The 20,462-nt window shown below is 40.4% G+C and overlaps 1 protein-coding gene across 8 annotated transcripts in view; it reads right to left on the bottom strand.

The window, feature by feature from the left end:
* YAP1 (Yes1 associated transcriptional regulator) overlaps positions 1-20,462 on the bottom strand; it is a 128,476-nt gene that overhangs the window by 49,161 nt on the left and 58,853 nt on the right. For all 8 annotated transcript variants that reach the window (XM_070473673.1, XM_070473677.1, XM_070473674.1 and 5 more), the window contains exon 3: positions 17,434-17,549. In XM_070473673.1, the coding sequence (XP_070329774.1) occupies positions 17,434-17,549 (116 nt within the window). The remainder of the gene's footprint in view (positions 1-17,433; positions 17,550-20,462) is intronic.

The raw sequence follows: 20,462 nt of genomic DNA, 5'->3' as shown, positions 1-20,462 counted from the left end.
GATAAAACACAAGCTGAGTCCCATCCCTAGAATTTCTGATTCAGTAGGTCTGGAGTTGGGCCTGAAAATGCCCAGATGGTGCTGATGCTGCTGGTCCAAGGAACACATTTTTGAGAAACAATGATATAAAAAAAAACTACTTACAATTCTTTTGCTGGTATATAACTGTTACCTGAATTTATCTAACTTTTATGAAATTGCAGTTGCTCACTGTTAGGCATCGGCGCAGTTCAGAGACCAAACTATCAAGCACTCCATGTCTGAGGACAGCACACAGTCACCTCTGCTAGAATAAGATGAGGCAAACGGCTCAGCCTCCATCAGGATAAAGCAGAAGGGGAATGCTTCTTTTTTAAAAAACTGAAACGGCCCAAGCAACTATCTTGGAGAAGTAGACCAGATACATTTCTTTTTGGCTTCTAATGACCAGACTGTAACGAAGAGTAAAGACTCTGGAGGCAACCAAACTGGTGTGATCCGTGGGAATTATTATTACTCTTAACTGAGCTTCAAACCATTTTTAGTTGAGACCTCTTCACTTTCTCAATTCAAATGAAGAGTCCTCTCTCTGTGCAAACAAAATGTTTTCTTAATACCTAATGCCATAATACTTATCACACGGTACTGTCTATACGTGTTTGCTCCCAGGCGAGACTGAAATACCTGAACAGAGAAGTGTATATTATGCAGTTTTCTATTTTACTGTTGAGCAGAGTGCCTACTACTCAGAAGGGCACAAATACATGTTGGCTGACACTAATGCAATCAAAACAAAGTCCAGTTAAAATTCTTCATTTATGACTGTGAGAGAAAAATATCCCGTTTTATCCTTTCCATGTTAAGTTCAATTTCTCCATTATTAAGTATCACCGAAATTAAAGGCACAAGGATGTAGCAAACTCTTTTATTCAGTAAGTATGTACTGAGCCCCTACTATATTCAAGTTCTAATCCAGGCCCTGGATATAGGGCAGTAAGCAAAACAGTTCCTGCTTCATGGATTATGGTCTCGCCAGGAAGACAGACAGGTATGTACAGTACAGTGCTGACTAATGACAAGCGCAGTGAAAAAAAACCAGAAAGCCAAACCAAACCTGAAACGGTCTTTCAGCAACGTGGACTAAGAAGGGGCTCACTGCTGGTGACCTCAGGGCAGAGACACAAACACAAAGCAAGCCAAGACGTGATGACTGGGACGCGCGGATCCCAGGAGGGGGCGCGGAGGGGCCAGGGCAGAGGAAGTGGGGCTGACGCTTCGGTCACCGTGTGGTCAAGACCCAGGCTCCATGAGCAGATGGCCAAGCATCTTAAGCGGCAAATGGTGGACTGGGGAATACCTACAGGGAACCACCAATCCTAAAGGATGGTAACGACTTTTCCAAACTGATGGATCACCTCTAAAGATGTACAAGTGGGCAACAAACATTTTCATCCCAGATAACGTGCACACACATGAGAGGCAGACCCTTAGACGTGGGAAAGGTGTGGGAGTTTTCAAAGGCTAGGCTATTAGGCTTAACCACTGCAGCAAAGTCTTTTGGGGATAAGGAGATAAAAAGTAGGCCCTGGACATGAAGGTAAAGAGTAAGAGGCCATCACTTTAATAAGATGTAAAGAGGGTGAGAAATTTGAATTAGGACAAACAAGAAACAGCAGTAGCCTATAATTAATAATTTAGAATTAGTTATCCTTGGGAAAAATAAATTTTTATGTCCTATTTACTGCTACTAGCTGAAAAACTACTACAATAAACACTAACTTCCTGTAATATTTTGAAAACAAAATATTCTATGTCATAATACTGAAGGTGACTCAACACCAACTTCCTGCTCTTGCCTAAGGACCCTCCTGCATCAGGAATGACTCACAAACCATCTGCAACGTCTAATCAAACCAGAAAGTCCTGATTATACCACAAGTGAGATGCTCAATCTCTCCCTCTCACCTGCCCCACAACTCAGGAATAAAGAAGTAACCCAGGATACTGAAAGTTTACTAAACAAAACCTGCTAAGTGGTTCAAAGTGCAGGGCTATCAAGAAGTAGTTTCCTTAGAAAATTAAGAGCAGCTGGAAAAAGTATACACAATACATCTTTCAGAGCAATCTAATTTTGACCAATTTCAGTTTTGACATTCTGGTCTCTGACATTTATAATGAGTCACGAACTCCATTACTACACTGTTCTAAGTTCCTTACAAGCACAGACTAACTCATTTAACAGTCCCATGGTATCAGTTTAGTTCAGTCGCTCAGTCGTGTCCGACTCTTTGCAACCCCATGAATCGCAGCACGCCAGGCCTCCCTGTCCATCACCAACTCCTGAAGCTTGCTCAAACTCATGTCCATTGAGTCGGTGATGCCATCCAACCATCTCATCCTCTGTCGTTCCCTTCTCCTCCTGCCCCCAATCCCTCCCAGCATCAGGGTCTTTTCCAGTGAGTCAACTCTTTGCATGAGGTGGCCAAAGTACTGGAATTTCAGCTTCAGTATCAGTCCTTCCAATGAACACCCAGGACTGATCTTCTTTAGGATGGACTGGTTGGATCTCCTTGCAGTCCAAGGGACTCTCAAGAAGGCTTCTCCAATACCACAGTTCAAAAGCATAGTATAGGTATAGGTCCCATGGTATAGGTCCTATTATTATCCTGACTTTACAGATGAGGAAACTAAAGCACAAGAAAGCTGCCCCAGATTACTTAGCCCAGACTAGTAACTGGCAGAGGGTGGATTCAAACCCAGATAGTTCTAGCTTTCCAGAACTCATGCTTTTAAGTACTATACTGCAATTATGACACACATTAATCAAAAGGAGTATTTTTAAAAATTTCTTCTCCTAGAACTTCCATGAAATCTCATCACTTTGGTCATATTCATACAGTTGGCTCTCATATCTTTAATACTTCTCACAGGGACACCAGTCTTTCTCCTCCACCAGCTGCACATCTACACTCCACAAAACATGGCCTCATATTTTGAGCTGATTTTACTTTACAATACAATTGCCCCTGTTCTTCAAATAAAAGTTAAATGTAGACTTTTGTATTTCCATGACTACATTTTAGCAGTAGCCTTCCAGCTGGTCTTAATCAAGGGCACATTTTAAGTACCTTAAGAGCATCCTTAAGCAACCTTAAGACTGCCGGGAGAAATATCAATAACCTCAGATACGCAGATGACACCACCCTCATGGCAGAAAGTGAAGAGGAACTAAAAAGCCTCTTGATGAAAGTGAAAGAGGAGAATGAAAAAGTTGGCTTAAAGCTCAACATTCAGAAAACTACAATCATGGCATCTGGTCCCATCACTTCATGGGAAATAGATGGGGAAACAGTGGAAACAGTGTCAGACTTTATTTTTTGGGGCTTCAAAATCACTGCAGATGGTGACTGCAGCCATGAAATTAAAAGACGCTTACTCCTTGGAAGGAAAGTTATGACCAACGTGGATAGCATATTAAAAAACAGAGATATTACTTTGCCAACAAAGGGTCGGTCTGGTCAAGGCTATGGTTTTTCCAGTGGTCATGTATGGATGTGAGAGTTAAACTGTGAAGAAAGCTGAGTGCCAAAAAATTGATCCTTTTGAACTGTGGTGTTGGAGAAGATTCTCGAGAGTCCCTTGGACTGCAAGGTGATCCAACCAGTCCATCCTAAAGATAAGTCCTGAGTGTTCACTGGAAGGACTGATGCTGAAGCTGAAACTCCAATACTTTGGCCACCTCATGCAAAGAGCTGACTCATTGGAAAGGACCCTGATGCTGGGAGAGCTTGGGGGCAGGAGGAGAAGGGGACGACAGAGGATGAGATGGTTGGATGGCATCACGGACTCAATGGACATTGAGTCTGAGTAAACTTCGGGAGTTGGTGATGGACACGGAGGCCTGGCGTGGTGCGATTCATGGGGTCGCAAAGAGTCGGACACGACTGAGCAACTGAACGGAACTGAACTGAAGAGCATCCTGCCTCACATCTCCTCTGAGGAAGCAGCTCTATGACTCAGAGCTCCCTAAGGCCCCGAGGAAAACTTCCCAAATCGTCACTGGACTATCCAAGGTCCTCAGTTGCCAACCATTACACAGCACGCTGAAGAGGCTCTAATGTGTCGCCACTACAGCTCACGCCCTCCTCACTCAGTCTTGGTTCAGTCCTGCCAACTCTTCTCCCTTCTCCGAGGACCTCCCGAAGGCGGCTACTCTCCCATCCGCCTTGCTCAGCCAACTCTTCCTCTTCCCTCCTCAGTGTGGACACGCCTTCCTCAAGAGGGCTTCGCCTACACACACACAGGTTCATTCCTCTCCTTTGCATCATGTGCATCTTTGGTGAGATGATTCTAGCACATCAGTAACTTAGTAATCCATTCAAAGTGAGTACTTCTGGCATGGCCTGTCTTTCCAGTACTCAAGCAGGGTCATGCACTTTTCACCTCCACACATATCCCCGATGCACAAACCCCAGCCTGTCTCCTCCGAGCCGTCATGATTTTTAGCCACCAAAATCCTACCCTCTTTTCCTATTCTATCTTTGTGAAGTTTTTCTTAATTTCCATCCCACTACTAACATTCTTCCCTACCTGTGAATAAAGAGTTCTCCATGTTTTTTGAGTGGTATATTTAATTTCTGCTTCATTAACAACACTAAAATCTTTTGACTGTGTGGATCACAACGAACTGTGGAAAATTCTTAAAAGAGATGGGAATACCAGACCACAGTACCTGTCTCCTGAGAAACGTGTATGTCAACAAGCAACAGTTAGAATTGGACATGAAACAACAGACTGGTTACAAATCAGGAAAGGAGTACGTCAAGGCTATATATTGTCACCCTGCTTGCTTAACTTATATGCAGAGTACATCATGAGAAACGCTGGGCTGGAGGAAGCACAAGCTGGAATCAAGATTGCAGGTGAAATATCAATAACCTCAGATACGCAGATGACATCGCCCTTATGGCAGAAAGCAAAGAAGAACTAAAGAGCCTCTTGATGAAGGTGAAAGAGAAAAGTGAAAAAAAAAAAAATGACTTAAAGTTCAACATGAAAAAACTAAGATCATGGCACCTAGTCCCATCACTTCATTGCAAATAGATGGGGAAACAAAGGAAACAGTAACGCATTTTATTTTGGGGGCTCCAAAATCACTGTGGACGGTGACTGCAGCCATGAAATTAAAAGACATTTGCTCCTTGGAAGAAAAGCTATGAGAAACCTAAAGAGTATTAAAAAGCTGAGACAGCACTTTACCAACAAAAGTTCGTATAACATATAGTCAAAGCTATGGTTTTTCCAGTAGTCAGGTAGATGTGAGAGTTGGATCATAAAGAAGGCTGAGAGCCAAAGAATTGATGCTTTCGTACTGTGGTGCTAGAGAAGACCCGTGAAAGTCCCTTAGACAGCAGAGAGATAAAAGAAATCAACCATGAATATTCAATGGAAGGACTGATGCTGAAGATGAAGCTCCAATACTTTGGCTCCCTGATGTTAAGAGCCAACTCATTACTCAATGGACATGAGTTTGAGAAAACTTGGGGAGATAGTGAAGGACAGGGAGGCCTAGTATGCTGCAGTTCATGGGGATGCAAAGGTAAGATTAAACTCTAGCCCATAAGCGAAGAAGAACTAAAGAGGCTCTTGATGAAAGTTTGAAAGAGGACAGTGAAAAAGTTGCCTTAAAATTCAACATTCAGAAAACTAAGATCATGGCATCTGGTCCCATCACTTCATGGCAAGTAAGACGGGAAACAGTGGAAACATTGACAGACTTCATTTTTTTGAGCTCCGAAATCACTGCAGATGGGGACTGCAGCCATGAAATTAAAAGACATTTCCTCCTTGGAAGAAAACTTATGACCGACCTAGACAGCACATTAAAAAGGAGACACACTACTTTGCCAACAAAGGTCCGTCTAGTCAAAGTTATGGTTTTTCCAGTAGTCATGTATGGATGTGAGAGTTAGAGCATAAAGAAAGCTGAGCACCGAAGAATTGATGCTTTTGAACTGTGGTGTTGGAGAAGACTCTTGAGAGTCCCTTGGACTGCAAGGAGATCCAACCAGTCCATCCTAAAGGAGATCAGTCCTGAATATTCACTGGAAAGACTGATGCTGAAGCTCCAATACTTTGGTCACCTGATGTGAAGAACTGACTCATCTGAAAAGACCCTGATGCTGGGAAAGACTGAAGGCGGGAGGAAAAGGGGATGACAGAGGATGAGATGGTTGGATGGCATCACCAACACAATGGACACGAGTTTGAGTAAACTCTGGGAGTTGGTGATGGACAGGGAGGCCTGGCGTGCTGCAGTCCAAAGAGTCAGACATGACTGAGCAACTGAACTGAACTGATACATTTTAAGGCTTAGATTGGAATTTTGACACTGCTACTTACCTGTATTCTACTCACTACCGTAAACTGTGTCCCCAGCCACTTTGCTCATGTCCCATTTTAGCAGATGCCTCAGTGAACTCCACTCATTTGCCTATATCCTGGCATGTCTTCCCAGGAAGCTCTAAGTCTTAAAGGAAGTATTTGGACTTTTTTGGTCTTTATATCTCTTAGGGCTTAGCACTACAACCAAATACAACTGAAGTTTGTTGAGCTGAAATGATTAAGAACTTACCTGTGAAAAGAATGATTGACTAATCTTGGTCAAGTCAGTCTCTCTGATCCTCAGTTTGTGCTTTTACAAATCACAGGCTTTTTTTTTTTTTATAAGTTGTTAACATTTTGCAGTGCTCTTATATTAAATGAGCTCTCACGTGAAATGGTGGAGTCATTCATATGTAATAGGTACTTAGGAAAGCTTTTTTTCCCCGACTGAATATAGAAATAAAATAAGAATAGGAATAACAAAGTGGATCTTTAATAACATTTCTATAGTTTTAAGTTCACTATTCTAGCGTCTTCTATCTTTGTAGTTCATGAATCAGCAGTCTAGCACCTCCTTGAAACTTGTTAGAAATGCAGAATTTCAGGCCCCACCCATGACCTATAGAATCAGAATCTTCATTAAAAAAAACATATATATCTCCAGGAGATTCCTTTACACATTACGAATTGAGAACCACTGATTTACAATACTGTGAACTGTGGTGTTGGAGGAAACTCTTGAGAGTCCCTTGGACTGCAAGGAGATCCAACCAGTCCATCCCAAAGGAGATTAGTCCTGGGTGTTCACTGGAAGGACTGATGCTGAAGCTGAAACTCCAATACTTTGGCCACCTGATGCGAAGAACTGACTCCTTGGAAAAGACTCTGATGTTGGGAAAGATTGAAGGCAGGAGGAGAAGGGGATGACAGAGGACGAGATGGTTGGCTGTCATCTCTGCCTCGATGGCCATCAGCTTGGGTAAACTCTGAGTTGGTGATGGACAGGGAGGCCTGGCGTGCTGCACTCCATGGGGTCGCAAAGAGTTGGACACGACTGAGCAACTGAACTGATTTACAATACAGAAAACTAATATGGCTTGCTTGTTTTTTTCCCCATGCATTATAAATGAAATTAGAGACAGCACACTTTAAAGAAAACTATGAAAGGTTTAAATTCAGACAGACCTGGGTTCAAATTCTGAATCTAATATTTGTAATTATTAGCCATCTAACCTTGAGCAAATTCCTGATTTGCTTGATGCTCACTTTCTTCATAAAAATGGACATAAGTACTTTCTCAACTAATTGTTGAAAGGATTAAAAGGAGAAAGTGCTCGACAAAGGGCTGGGCTTATAATAGATACTTTTACAAAGAGTCATTTCAACTCTTTTTTGGAAGTCCCGCCATTTTGTTCTAACAATATACATATTTTATGAAAAATTGTATATAATATCAAGATATGCTTATGATAAAATAAACCTGGTCTCAAAGATTAAATGACTGGATAATAAAAACAGGAAACCCACAGGTTTTCCCTTCCATAGGAGAAGAACCCTAGAAAGGAATCATTTTTACTCATCTCCCAAACCTTTCAGGACCCAGCCTTTTTAATTGTCTTTAGTTTCACTTCCTTACTGTTCCATCACAAGTTATATGGGGCTGGGGATTTCAGGTTCAGTGATCTCTTACAAAATGCTTCCTTTATCTTCCCCTTTCTTCTGTAAACTTAAGTCCCACTCATCTACTAAAATTTAGGTTCTGAGTCCAATCACTTCTTATCACTTCCCCTCAAACACCCTGGTCCATTGTTTCCCCTGAATTATTTCAATTGCCCAGTAAGTAATCTTCCTACTTTTAAAAACCTTACTCAGATCATGTCCCTGTTCTGTTCAAAACCTACAAATCCCTATATAATCTGGCTTCCATCCATGCTCCTTTTCACTTGCTCTGTTCCAGCTTCAGTGGCCTTCCTGCTGTTCTTCAAATGTCCTCAGCCCCTCTGATCTGGCTGTTGCGATAGGCATGGAACATTCCTTTCTGTTTCCCCAGCTATCTGCATGGCTCTTAATGAACTGAAGCTCAAAAATCACTGATTACAGAGGGCCATACTGGAGAAGCTATCTAAAATGATCATTTCCCTCCATCCCCAATCCCTCTCTGATTCTTAACTATTTTTCTCTTTCCATTTTTAACTGATGACACTGTCTCTTTGTTTCTGTTCTATATTCTTATGATTCAGAGTCGTGCTCTGCGCATGTTCAATATTCAGTATTTGCTGTGGGCATGAGCAAACCTTAGAGACGTCCACTCTGCCCTCTGGAGCACTCATCTCCCTGTTTCTCCTCCGCTTTCTCGGTTCCATGTATGTCTCCCATAGCGTTTACTGTTGCAAGGGGAAAATTATTTTACTTTGACTTCATAATCCAAGTGGCCATTACAATAGAGTAATTGATATTTGTTGAATGAGTAGTTTAGAAAGGTAACAATTCAACTGTTTCACAGCTGAATAAGAAGACTTTTAAATCAGTTAGTCTGTTACAGCCAGATGAACTTCCCAGAGGAAAAGGTCGAATGCAAGCTCAGAGACCCTTCTAACATGAAACTCTTCAGACTGTCTTAAGTGTAACTTGAGTCTTAAGATTTTAACTTAATGGCTTATAGCTTTAGTGTGTAAATTTATAAAAGATTAGCTTTCGTCAAGCTCACTTAGACCTCAGAAATGTTCCAATAAAGTAATGACCTTTGGTAAAATTTTAACCTAATGTTTTATCACCTCTTTACCTTTTTCACTCCAAAGAAAATATTATTTGGAAAAACTCTGTTGTTGCAGGATTTTTTTCATTTCACTGATGCTGGCTATATATGGTAGTCTATGGATATCATTTAAAAAGAATTAGCATCTTAATCTTTCACACAAATATTCCTCTTATGAGTCATAAAATTATTCCAGCAGAGAATAGCCAGAAGGATTTAGAAACCAGTAGCAAAGGCAAAAGAAATAACCCAGAACTTATCAAAGGAAGGAACGAGAACAGGCATTCATTTAGTTCTTACACGTAAATAATTTAATCTCTTTCTTATCCTTTCTACTCCAAAGCTGAGCAAAGCTTCCAAAATTCTACAAATAATCACTGTAGAAAAGTTGAACATGGACACTTGTATTTTTAAACACCATTATCTAATAACTCATTTTACTAAGAGCTGGTAGCAATGGTATGCATCAATTTTTTTCTGTATATTCTTTAACAATATCCTCTCACTCTTCTAAGTCAGCCAGTTAAAGTAACCAAAATAAGCTTACATCCTTTTTTTTTTCATTAGGTGCAGTATTTACAACAAATTCTTAGTAACTTTCAGAATTCAAATGAACTTTACTTTCCCAAATGATTACTTAAGAGGCCTTTAATACATTTTAAAAAATATTTGCTATTCATGCTCTAAGATCAGATCAAGGGACCTCAGCAATCTTGAGCTTCTATATGTCTCCCCTTGCTTTCAAAGATAACCTCTAAAGAAGACAGAAAAGAATTACCGTGTATGAAATAATAGGGCATATAATTAAAAATATGAATACAGTTCAATCCCTGGGTGGAGAAGATCCCCTGGGTAGGAAATGGCAACCGTTCCAGTATTCTTGCCTGGGAATTCAATGGACAGAGCAGCCTAGCAGGGTCTGCGGGGATGCAAAGAATCGAACAACATATATTGTACATGCCGATATGTTAAGTAATATATAAACACATGCCTTGATTCCAGAATAACTGAATTTAAAGTTCTACCGATACATTTGGCATGGAGGGTGTCTTGCTCTGAGAGTCATTTCAGAAATGTAACTGAGTAGATTCAGAATAAATCTAACACATTTTTTCATTTGCCAAATGTTGCTGTCTTGCTCAGGTATTCTGAGTTTTAATATTATTTAGAAAATACTTTTCAGTTAAAAATCTTGAACGGAATTAGCCAATATCGACTCCCAGTGTAGGAGGAGTGAGAAGCTCTCACCAGCAGAGTAACATACAGGCTCTTAGCTGCCCTGACATGAGTGGCATGTTTCATCAGCAGCAATGCCATGAAGCCACCAAGATGACAAAGTGCCACCCCACTCCAGTATCCTCACCTGGAGAGCCCCATGGACAGAGGAGCCCGGCGGGATATAGCCCATGGGGTCGCAGAGTCAGACACGACTGAGCGGCTAACACTAACTAACTTGGAAGAACTCCTAAATACTGAAGGTACAATTGCAAGCTACTGTCATCTGCAACTCGTCTGGACACTCTAATTGGATTATCTTTTCTATTTCACAAATAAATATTTTTACCATCAAAATTCCAATATAGTTTACTGATAACTTTAACATGAAATGGACTGGTCCATATTTTTAAATTAAAAAGGGGGTTCTTGCTTCCATATTATTAACCATTTTTTTCAGGAACTTAATTAACAAATAAATCAAGACACTGAATAAAACAAACTGAGTTTCTTAAAGATTATATTCATTTGGGATTATTATGTTTTTTGCTTTTTACTCTTTTCTCTTTTCCTGGGGTTATCTTTCTTAATTTACCAAAATTTGCAGACAAGAAAAAAGCAGCAATTTTGGTTTAAAAAAAGAGTATTTGGGACACTGCCTCTCTCTTGTACGTCAGTGCTTTGATGTTGGGCTTTATTATAGTTTTATTCCCATTTGGTATACTTTAGTATAGTCTTCTTCCATACATTACAACTTCATGTTGGCAGATTATTTCCATCTTACAATAAAAAAAAAACTTTAAGAATCAAGGAAAAAGTTTGACCCACAGAAGAAAACCATATTTACATTTAACACTCTTACACCTTCTATACCAAATGGAAAATCTATGTGACTCTAAAAGTCAGCAGATAACACGTGAGTTGAATAAGAACCAATGATGTACATTTGGTGTTAAAAAGCTTGTAAACATAGCCCTAAAGATAGTGTGGTAAAAGATTATAACAAACTTATTTAAAATGAAGTAACAGTAACTGGACTGCAAGGAGGTCCAGCCAGTCCATCCTAAAGCTGAGCAGTCCTGAGTGTTCATTGGAAGGACTGATGTTGAAGCTCAAGTTCTAATACTTTGGCCACCGGATGCCAAGAAATGACTCATTGGAAAAGACCCTGATGCTGGGAAAGATTGAGGGCAGGAGGAGAAGGGGACGACAGAGGATGAGACAGTTGGATGGCATCACTGACCTGATGGACACGAGGTCTGAGTAAACTCCGGGAGCTGGTGATGGACAGGGAGGCCTGGTGTGCTGTGGTTCATGGGGTCGCAAAGAGTCAGACACGACTGAGCGACTGAACTGAACAGTAATTACCAGGTAATGTAAACTGATTAAATTGTAAAATATCAGATGAAATCACACTTACTTTATTATTCAGTATATTATACCAAGTGCTGTATTTTGTTAATAATAATTTCTATGTACCCACTTTGTATTAAAATTGTTTTGTTTAATCTTCACAACAGCTCTACAAATTCAGTGTTACTATTTTTATTGTCACTCCATTTTCCAAGTGGAAAAATGAGGCACAAGTAAATATACTCCTTTATCCAAGATCTTATAGTCAATTAAGAGACAGAGCTGGGATTCAAACCTGTGCCCACCTGACCCAGAGCCCTTGATCTTTAACCCTTATTCTAAACTCCTCCTGAGTGCACTCCAAAGGTGAAAAGCAGAACTTAAACGCTTGTGAACCACAACACATGAAGTAGGAATCAGCAACTTCTAAACTCTGTGGTCAGCTTTGTACTTTTCATACATCCTTACCTCTTCTGTGCTTTTTAAAGTTAAAAACCTCACTATCAACCTTTTACCTGTTGTTGTTACATTTTACATCTGCTCTGTGTCATATTTTCCTTGGTAATAATCTCTCTTGCCCATCTGGAATTTGGTCCTCTGAGAGAGATTACACAAAGCAGAAGTAATACAACAGGTAAATATCAAGGCACCTCTGTAAGACCCACTCTGTCTGCTTCTCAATGTGTCCCCCACAGCAAGGGAGGTGCTAAGCAAATTCCTTCAACATGCATCATCTTCCACGATCAAGACGGCATTTTCTCCACCCATCTTGACAGATTTCCTAGGAATTCCATGCAGGTTTTCATAATGGGGAAATCAGAAAGTGCTGTATTGGCAGATTCAGGCATTAGTCAAATAAATGCCAGACTTAAACCATGAAAATAATGAATTCCTTAAAATGTACCTGTAACAAGACATTTGATTTTATCAAATTGCTATCAAAGGTAGATTTTTTAAAAGCAGACAATAGAGGGTTCATTGACTTTGCATCATTTAAATCACGGCTTATGCCATTTTTAATTATCCTAAACAGTCACCTGTCCTTTGGCACCAAGTTATTTCTGGATTATCACAGGATATATTTTCTTTATACTGCTGCCTTAAGACTCAGCAATCTTGTGAGTCATTGGTAACAAGCTACTAATAAAAATCTTCATATAAATGCAGTTCTCACACACTCTCTCTCACATCCATACATGATAAAACTACAGCTTTGACTATACAGACCTTTTGTCACCTCTTTTTAATACACTGTCTACATTTGTCATAGCTTTTCTTCTAAGGAGCATAAAAGGAGAGCTGGATCATAAAGAAGCCTGAGCACCAAAGAATTGATGCTTTTGAACTGTGGTGTTGGAGAAGAATCTTTCGAGTTCCTTGGACTACAAGGAGATCAAACCAGTCAATCCTAAAGGAAATCAGTCCTGAATATTCACTGGAAGGACTGATGCTGAAGCTGAAGCTCTGATACTTTGGCCACCTGATGCGAAGAACTGACTCCTTGGAAAAGACCCTGATGCTGGGCAAGACTGAAGGCAGGAGGAGAAGGGGACAAAAGAGGATGAGATGACTGGATGGCATCCCGACTCAGTGGACGAGTTTGAGCTAACTCTGGGAGTTGGTGATGGACAGGGAAGCCTGGCGTGCTGCAGTCCATGGAGATGCAAAGAGTCGGACACAACTGAGTGACTGAACAACAACAATGTGCCATAAACATAATACATTTAATGTAACTTGTAAGGGGCAATCATCCATCTAATAGAATACGGTTTGTGTGTACTTTTATACATTATATATTATATATTTTAATGTAAAGAAAAGTAGAATTATTTTACTAATTATTCAAATTTCCTTTTATTTTGTAATTTTCTTTTCCTCACATTTCAAATTCCTTTTTACAAAGTTCACTGTCTTGCTAATTAAATGGCCAGTTAAAGAATATAAATTTCTTCCTAGGATTAAGTAAGTCTTGCCTCTAAACCGTTTCCAGGTGCATCTTTAAGTGATTTCTCAATGGCTCAGAGGTGAAGAATCTGCCTGCAATGCAGGAGACCTGGGTTCAATCCCTGGGTTGGGAAGATCCCCTGGAGAAGGGAAATGGCAACCCACACCAGTATCCTTGCTTGGAAAAATGTCATGGACAGAGAAGCCTGATAGGCTACAGTCCATGGGGTTGCAAAGAGTCAGACATGAGTGAGTGACTAATAGTAACAGAAATTTAGCCAATTTTAAATCACACACCTCCAGTCTAGCAATAAAACTTATCATTTCAACTCCATGTTGTGAAGAAGACTTATAAAATGCAAAAGTAAACTAATCATTTTTTGCTAAACCAAATTCTAGTGAAAGAATGGATTTCATAAAATCTTAGAACTGGAGAAAGTCTTAAAATATTATTCAGTTCCATTAAAACCTATGTAGAAAACTAGAGAGTCTAGAGAAAATACGGGAAAGTGAGTTGATTAGAAATAATTAGAACAGAACACAAAGCTGGACTCAAATATTTGAATGAGGTGAGTTCTTTTATAAAAATATTAACAATAGGAAGTTCCAGTTAAAATAATTAATGACAAAAATGTAAATCAAGCTGTATTTAGCTTGATTAACTCAGTAAAGGGCTTCAAAAAAGCTGTGTATCTCTTTTACACAAAGGCTGCAGATTAGCAGGTTCAGAAGGAATTGTCTTCAAGGTGAAAACTGTCAGATACCCTGCTTAACTGGAAATAGGCTAGCTACTTTGTTATAGTCAATATCCTGAAAATTTATTTAAACATCCTCACAATTCTTGCTCACAGGCTCCAGGCTTTGAAAACTCAAGACTTATTTCCCAAGCACAGAGGAGCATCACTTTTTGCTGCTTTACTCAAGAGAAATCCTTGACTGAGAGAGAAAATCATTTTCTCTTAAAGTTATTCGAGAAATCATGCTCTGTATCTCAGTGGAGAATGCACAGCCGTCAAACACCGTGAGTTCGTTTCAGATGGAGAAGGGGAAGCCCCTGAGGTGAACCCTTATTAACGTGACATTATGGCCGTAACTGTACGTGAACATGCGGTTATCAAGATTACAGTTCCCATGACATTGATTCCAAAGCATCGTAACACCACGAAGAAGTCTTCTATTTTTAAACAGCCATTCAAGGTTTCTCAAATGTGAAGTGAGACTAATAACAGCACCTAATTTAATGACCATTATGGGAATTAAATCAGATTGTACAAAATGACCTTAGCAGGAAGCCTGGCATGTAAGTAGGGCTTCCTGCTATTATTTAATACCCTGGTGGCTCAGATGGTAAAGAATCTGCCTGCATCCAGGAGACCTGGGTTCCATCCCTAGGTGGGGAAGCTCCCCTGGAGGAGGGCAAGGGAACCCACTCTAATATTCTTGCCTTGAGAATCCCATGGACAGAGCAGCCAGGTGGGCTACTTGCAAAGAGTTGGACATGACTGAGCGACTAAGCAGAGAACAGCACGCACCACACCACCACTAAACACGCTCAAGTCTCTCTGAGGGGTGGCCTTTCCCATTTCAGGTCCTGCCTCCAGCTCCACATCGAAGCCTCTCTTCACACAACTCCCAGCCCCTCCCCAACAAAAACACACCCACCCACTACAATCGTGCCTCCCGCCACTTTACTCAGACCGCTTCTGCCAAAGTCACCTCTTTCATTAACACAGCAGCAAGCATGTCTAGTAATTTCTATGCAGTACAGAAAAACACATTTAGTATTTTACAAAACACAGAGCTGAAATATAATATACACAAATATTCTAAAATCCATTAAAACCAATTTGATACATACTTTTGGTTTTAAACATAAACTTGATTCCAATTCTTTTCATTTCCTTAGATCATTGCTGTTAGAAAATTTAATAGGAAAAACATAAACAAACCAATGTTCTAAAAGAATCATAATGAATCTTATAGAAGCAAAATGCCTGATTTTCCAAGATAAATGTTAAATTAATGAATTATTGTTACTAACTTCCCAGGTATAGTTTTAGTTGGATTATGACAAAATGAAAACCGTGCATCATCTTTTTTGAACTATAAATACAAAGCAGCTTTCATAGCTCTTATTTGGATATTTGATAATTAAAAAAATAGTTGTCAAGTAAAAATTTTAGTCAATAAATACTTGCATAATATTTGGCCTTTGAAAAAAGTTTAACTTCAATGTCACACATAAAACATATTTTGAGGATAAGTAAAGGTACTGATATTAAAATAAGAGCAGATAAAATGGAAACTATATGACAAGAAAGGCTCAGTCACAAATCTTGCCTTGATTTTCATTTTCTTGAATTCTTTCAAGTGTCAAACCCATCGAAGGCAAGAACAGGGTTATGGACCAGCAAAACATTTTAACACACTGTCACCATCTCCAGGGGAAGGACACTTTAAGTTTCATGAGCTTTCCTAGCCAAGGAATCCTTCTGACACAGAACTGTACCAGCCTCCCCACCTCTGCCAGTCCCCTTCCGAAGGCTGCTTGCCAGTTGAGAAAATCTGCAGTGCAGCTTCCAGCAGTACCACGCTGACCGGCCTGCTGGGCAGGGCTGTGAGGGGGAAGGCCAGCGGGGCGCCAGGCTGCAGGTCACAGCTGCTGCCGCCGCCGTCTGCGCCCCAACCCAGGACTTCAGCGGGGGGTAAAGCGCGGGGGCAGGGGCCTGGTCAGAGACCCGGCCACACGCCCCAAGCCCCGACGCCAGGCTTGGGGGGCATCTTCCCAGAGCGTGGGGCGGGGACGCGGGCTCAGTCGCTTCAGTCCTGTCTGACTCTTTGTGACCCCATGGACGGCAGCCCACCAGGCTCCTCTGTTCATGGGGATTCTCCAGGCAAGAATACTAGAGTGGGTTGCCATGCCCTCCTCAGAGGATCTTCCCGGCCCAGGGAGCGAACCTGTGCCTCTCAATCTCCTGCATTGGCAGGAGGTTCTTTACCCACTAACGCAGCCCGGCAAGCCCTTTTCCTACCATGCACAAAGATGCTAATGGGTAGCTATAGCCTTGGGTGCATGTAACAAAGAAGAAAGAAGCCATTCAAAATCTAAGTGACAGAGGGAAGAAGGAAGTAAACCTTTACTTAGTAGCTACTCCGTATTAGAACTGCAATATAAAACTTTTACATGGATACTATTTCCTTTGCTGTCTTCCTAACAAGGGGCACTGTGACTCCCAATTACACAGATGAGAAAAACAGCAGATTTAGTAAACTGCCAAATAGGAGAGAGAAAAAAAATTTACACTCAGGTTTATCTTCTGTGAAAAAGGGGGAAATGTGTTAAATAATATGTGCCAGCCCTAAGAAAGGTGGTTGGGTTTTATAAGTTGCTACCTTCCCATTATTCTCAAGATAGAACAAACATTTACGATAAGAGGTGGCTTCCCATCCAAACCACAAAAGAAGAGGGAAAGTTCAACTCTAAGGTCTCGGACACAAGAAAGCAGTAGAATAAAGCATGAGCATGTCAAAATTAATCAAACTAGGAATGAGACAGTCACTTCAGAAATGAAACTTGGAAGACTGCTGGCTTTCAATCACCAACTCCCATATGTATTCATCATTAAATAAGGGTTTGGTATAGCGGGCTATTTGAATAAAATAAGTTTCTCTTATGAAAGAGGATAGAAAATAACCATCACCGATGCTCCAACTTCCTTAAAAGAATAAATACTATTTTCCATAGAAAGCTTCACCAATGCACAGGCACTACCTGTGTGCCCTGATGACAGCATTTCACTCACCCGAGGCCGAATTCATCATGTTCTGCTGCACTGGCGGGCTGGTCGGGGCGGCGACGCTCATCTGGGAGAGCATGGCCTTCCTGGGGTCCTGCCAGGTCGTCGTCTGATCTATGTGACTGAGACAAAACAGCCCCTGTGTTAGATAACACCGACGAGGCCCTACAAACAGCAGCCTCGCTTATCAAAACAGGTTTGCTGGATGAACTAGCAGGCAAAGGATTCTAAGCAAGCTCTGTAAAAGCAGTCTTACCACCTCACTGCCCTCACCCTTCCTCTGCAAACTTTTCTCATCCTTGTATCACTGAACTTTCTGCTCTTAGATTTTATAAGTGCAAAATCTGAAAGTTAAACCTGAAATTTTAAGTGAAGGGAAACCATTTTCACCTAGTAGACGTAGACAATTATCTGCCATAATTTAAAGTTGAAATGTGATTTATAAATCATCTATAGTAGTCATATAAGCTAAATGCAAAATTCATTAGGGACTCACCCACTTTTTTTCCTCCCAAAGCTATAAATGCTAATTAACTATAAAATTTGAAGACCTAAAACCCTTTACACCGAACAAAACACAAGAAGATTAAACATTCTTATTATACTATATACTCCAAAGCCAAAACAGAAATACAAACTAAGTTTTGATTGTCTCCTGTTGACTACTGAAGGACTTTTTTATTTGCTAAACAAAACATGCAAACATTTTCTATGTGCTATTAACTTACTACACAATGTCTAATACATATGCATTTGGACATCTCCATCTAAAAAACTGGGGATTAAAATTAGCTAAAAATTACATGAATATGAAACTACAAGGCATCTTGCACAGTATCTGGTTTACGAGCATGCAAAAAAAATATTAGCTTTCATCTTCCAGCAAAGTATAATTACTTCAGTGAAAGAAAAAAAAAATTAAACCCATGAAACTACCTGAAATCTATCTTGAAGAAATAGAGAAGTACTCAAGATCTATGCCAAGTTCTCTTCTGTATAATTTATAGAAGCCGGATAACATCTAATGAAAGGCACTAATTAAATATTGCTACATATGATGTACTGTACAGCAGCTATTGAAAATATTTTAGAATAATATTTAATAGCATAGAAAATAATAATACAGATTATAACAGAGTATACAGATTATTAGTTTCTATGCTATTAAATATTATTCTAAAATATTTTCAATATATAGTAGATCATATGTAACAATATTTAACTAGTCCCTTTCCTTAGATGTGATCTGGCTTTCAATTTTTGGGCTTCCCTGATAGCTCAGCTGGTAAAGAATCTGCCTGCAGTTCAGGAGACTCTGGTTCAATCCCTGGGTCAGGAAGATCCGTTAGAGAAGGGGTAAGCTACCCGTCGCAGTATTCTGGCCTGGAGAATTCCAAGGACTGTATAGTCCACGGGGTTGCAAACAGTCAGACACGACTGAGAGGCTTTCAATCACTCACAGCTCTTTAAAGTAGACTGTAAAATAGTATGTACACCATGAAGCTAATTGTTTAAACCTGTGTGCTGAAAGCACATGGGAAGGATACACATCAAAATGTTTCTTTTTAATGAATTTTTACTGGAGTATATCTGCTTTATAATATTGTATTCGTTTCCTCCATAGAGCAAAGTGAATCAGCCTTCTAACATCAGAATGTTTTTAACAGTGTTTCTCTCTAGATGGCAAAATTACAGAACTTTGCTTAGTAATAGGAAAACCTAGAAAGACAGTCATGCGCTCACTATCTTTGAAAAGGGTGTAGAAGGACATTAGAAATAAGGGTTATTTTTTTAAAAAAACTCAAATCATTTTTTCTATGGCTGTTTAAACTTCAAATCTGATTTCTCTCTTCTTGAATCATCTGCATGATACTCATGTAAATGGTAAGGAAATGACACCCTGTGATTAATTTTCTTGAAACCCGAATGCTCTCTCGTCAATAATGTTATCTGATCAATAACACAGGGGTCAAGGCTCTGACTAGCGCTGTGCTGTGATTAGTCGCTCAGTCCTGTCCGAATCTTTGTGATCCCACGGACTGGAGCCTGCCAGGCTCCTCTGTCCATGGGGATTCTCCGGGCAAGAATACTGGCGTGGGTTGCCACGTGCTCAGGCTAGAACAGACCTTAAGTACTATCTCCTAGAGATGGAAGCATCCTTCTTCCTAAGGAAGGAGAAAGAAGAGGAAAACAGAGGGGGTAAAAAACGTGAAAAATTTGTACACGTGGGAATAACAATAATACCTGACAACTGAATGTTATTACACACCAACTAACAATGCTGAGAGAAAATATTTGACTGAGTACACAGTCTCTCAAATACTGCCTTAGCAGCACTTCTTTACCAGTCACAGGCGGTTTTTAGCACTGCTCAGGTCTAGACAATACAGGTGAAACCCTGTTCAAGTCTGGATATGTAAACACCGCATTCCGAGAGGTCACGTGCCTGTCAAGCCCAGTAACAGCTAACTTCTTCCATCCTTCAGTGAGTCAGGGAACAAACTAAACCATAAAATGTTTTCTAGATAGCCTCGTGCTTACAAAGCAGCGCACATGGTAATTAATACAGTCACACTGAGCAAAGAGATCTGAAACCTGTAAGACGACCAAATGCAAGGAACTGCTCTGCGTCCCACCGCCTGTTATAACGCTAAGAAACCAGGGAAAGTGGCCAGGGATTGATTAGCAGTAGTAGCAGCGAAGTCGCTCAGTCGTGTCCGACTCTGCGACCCCGTGGACTGCAGCCTACCAGGCTCCTCCATCCACGGGATTTTCCAGGCAAGAATACTGAAGTGGGTTGCCATTTCCTTCTCCAGGGCATCTTCCCGACCCAGGGATCGCACCCAGGTCTCCCGCGTGGTAGGCAGACGCTTTTACCATCTGAGCCACCAGGGAAGTCATTATTACTAGCTCTTAAATTTCAATGAAATTTGTAGCACCTGCCCACACCTTGTCTCCAGTACTTCTGAAAATGTTGTATTTGTGAGAGGTAAAAGACAAGGATTTTAACTGCTGAAGGTTTTCTGATATCTAAC

Source organism: Odocoileus virginianus, chromosome 10, assembly GCF_023699985.2.
Source record: "Odocoileus virginianus isolate 20LAN1187 ecotype Illinois chromosome 10, Ovbor_1.2, whole genome shotgun sequence".
NCBI lineage: Eukaryota > Metazoa > Chordata > Mammalia > Artiodactyla > Cervidae > Odocoileus > Odocoileus virginianus.
This window is presented reverse-complemented; position numbering and strand designations above follow the sequence as displayed.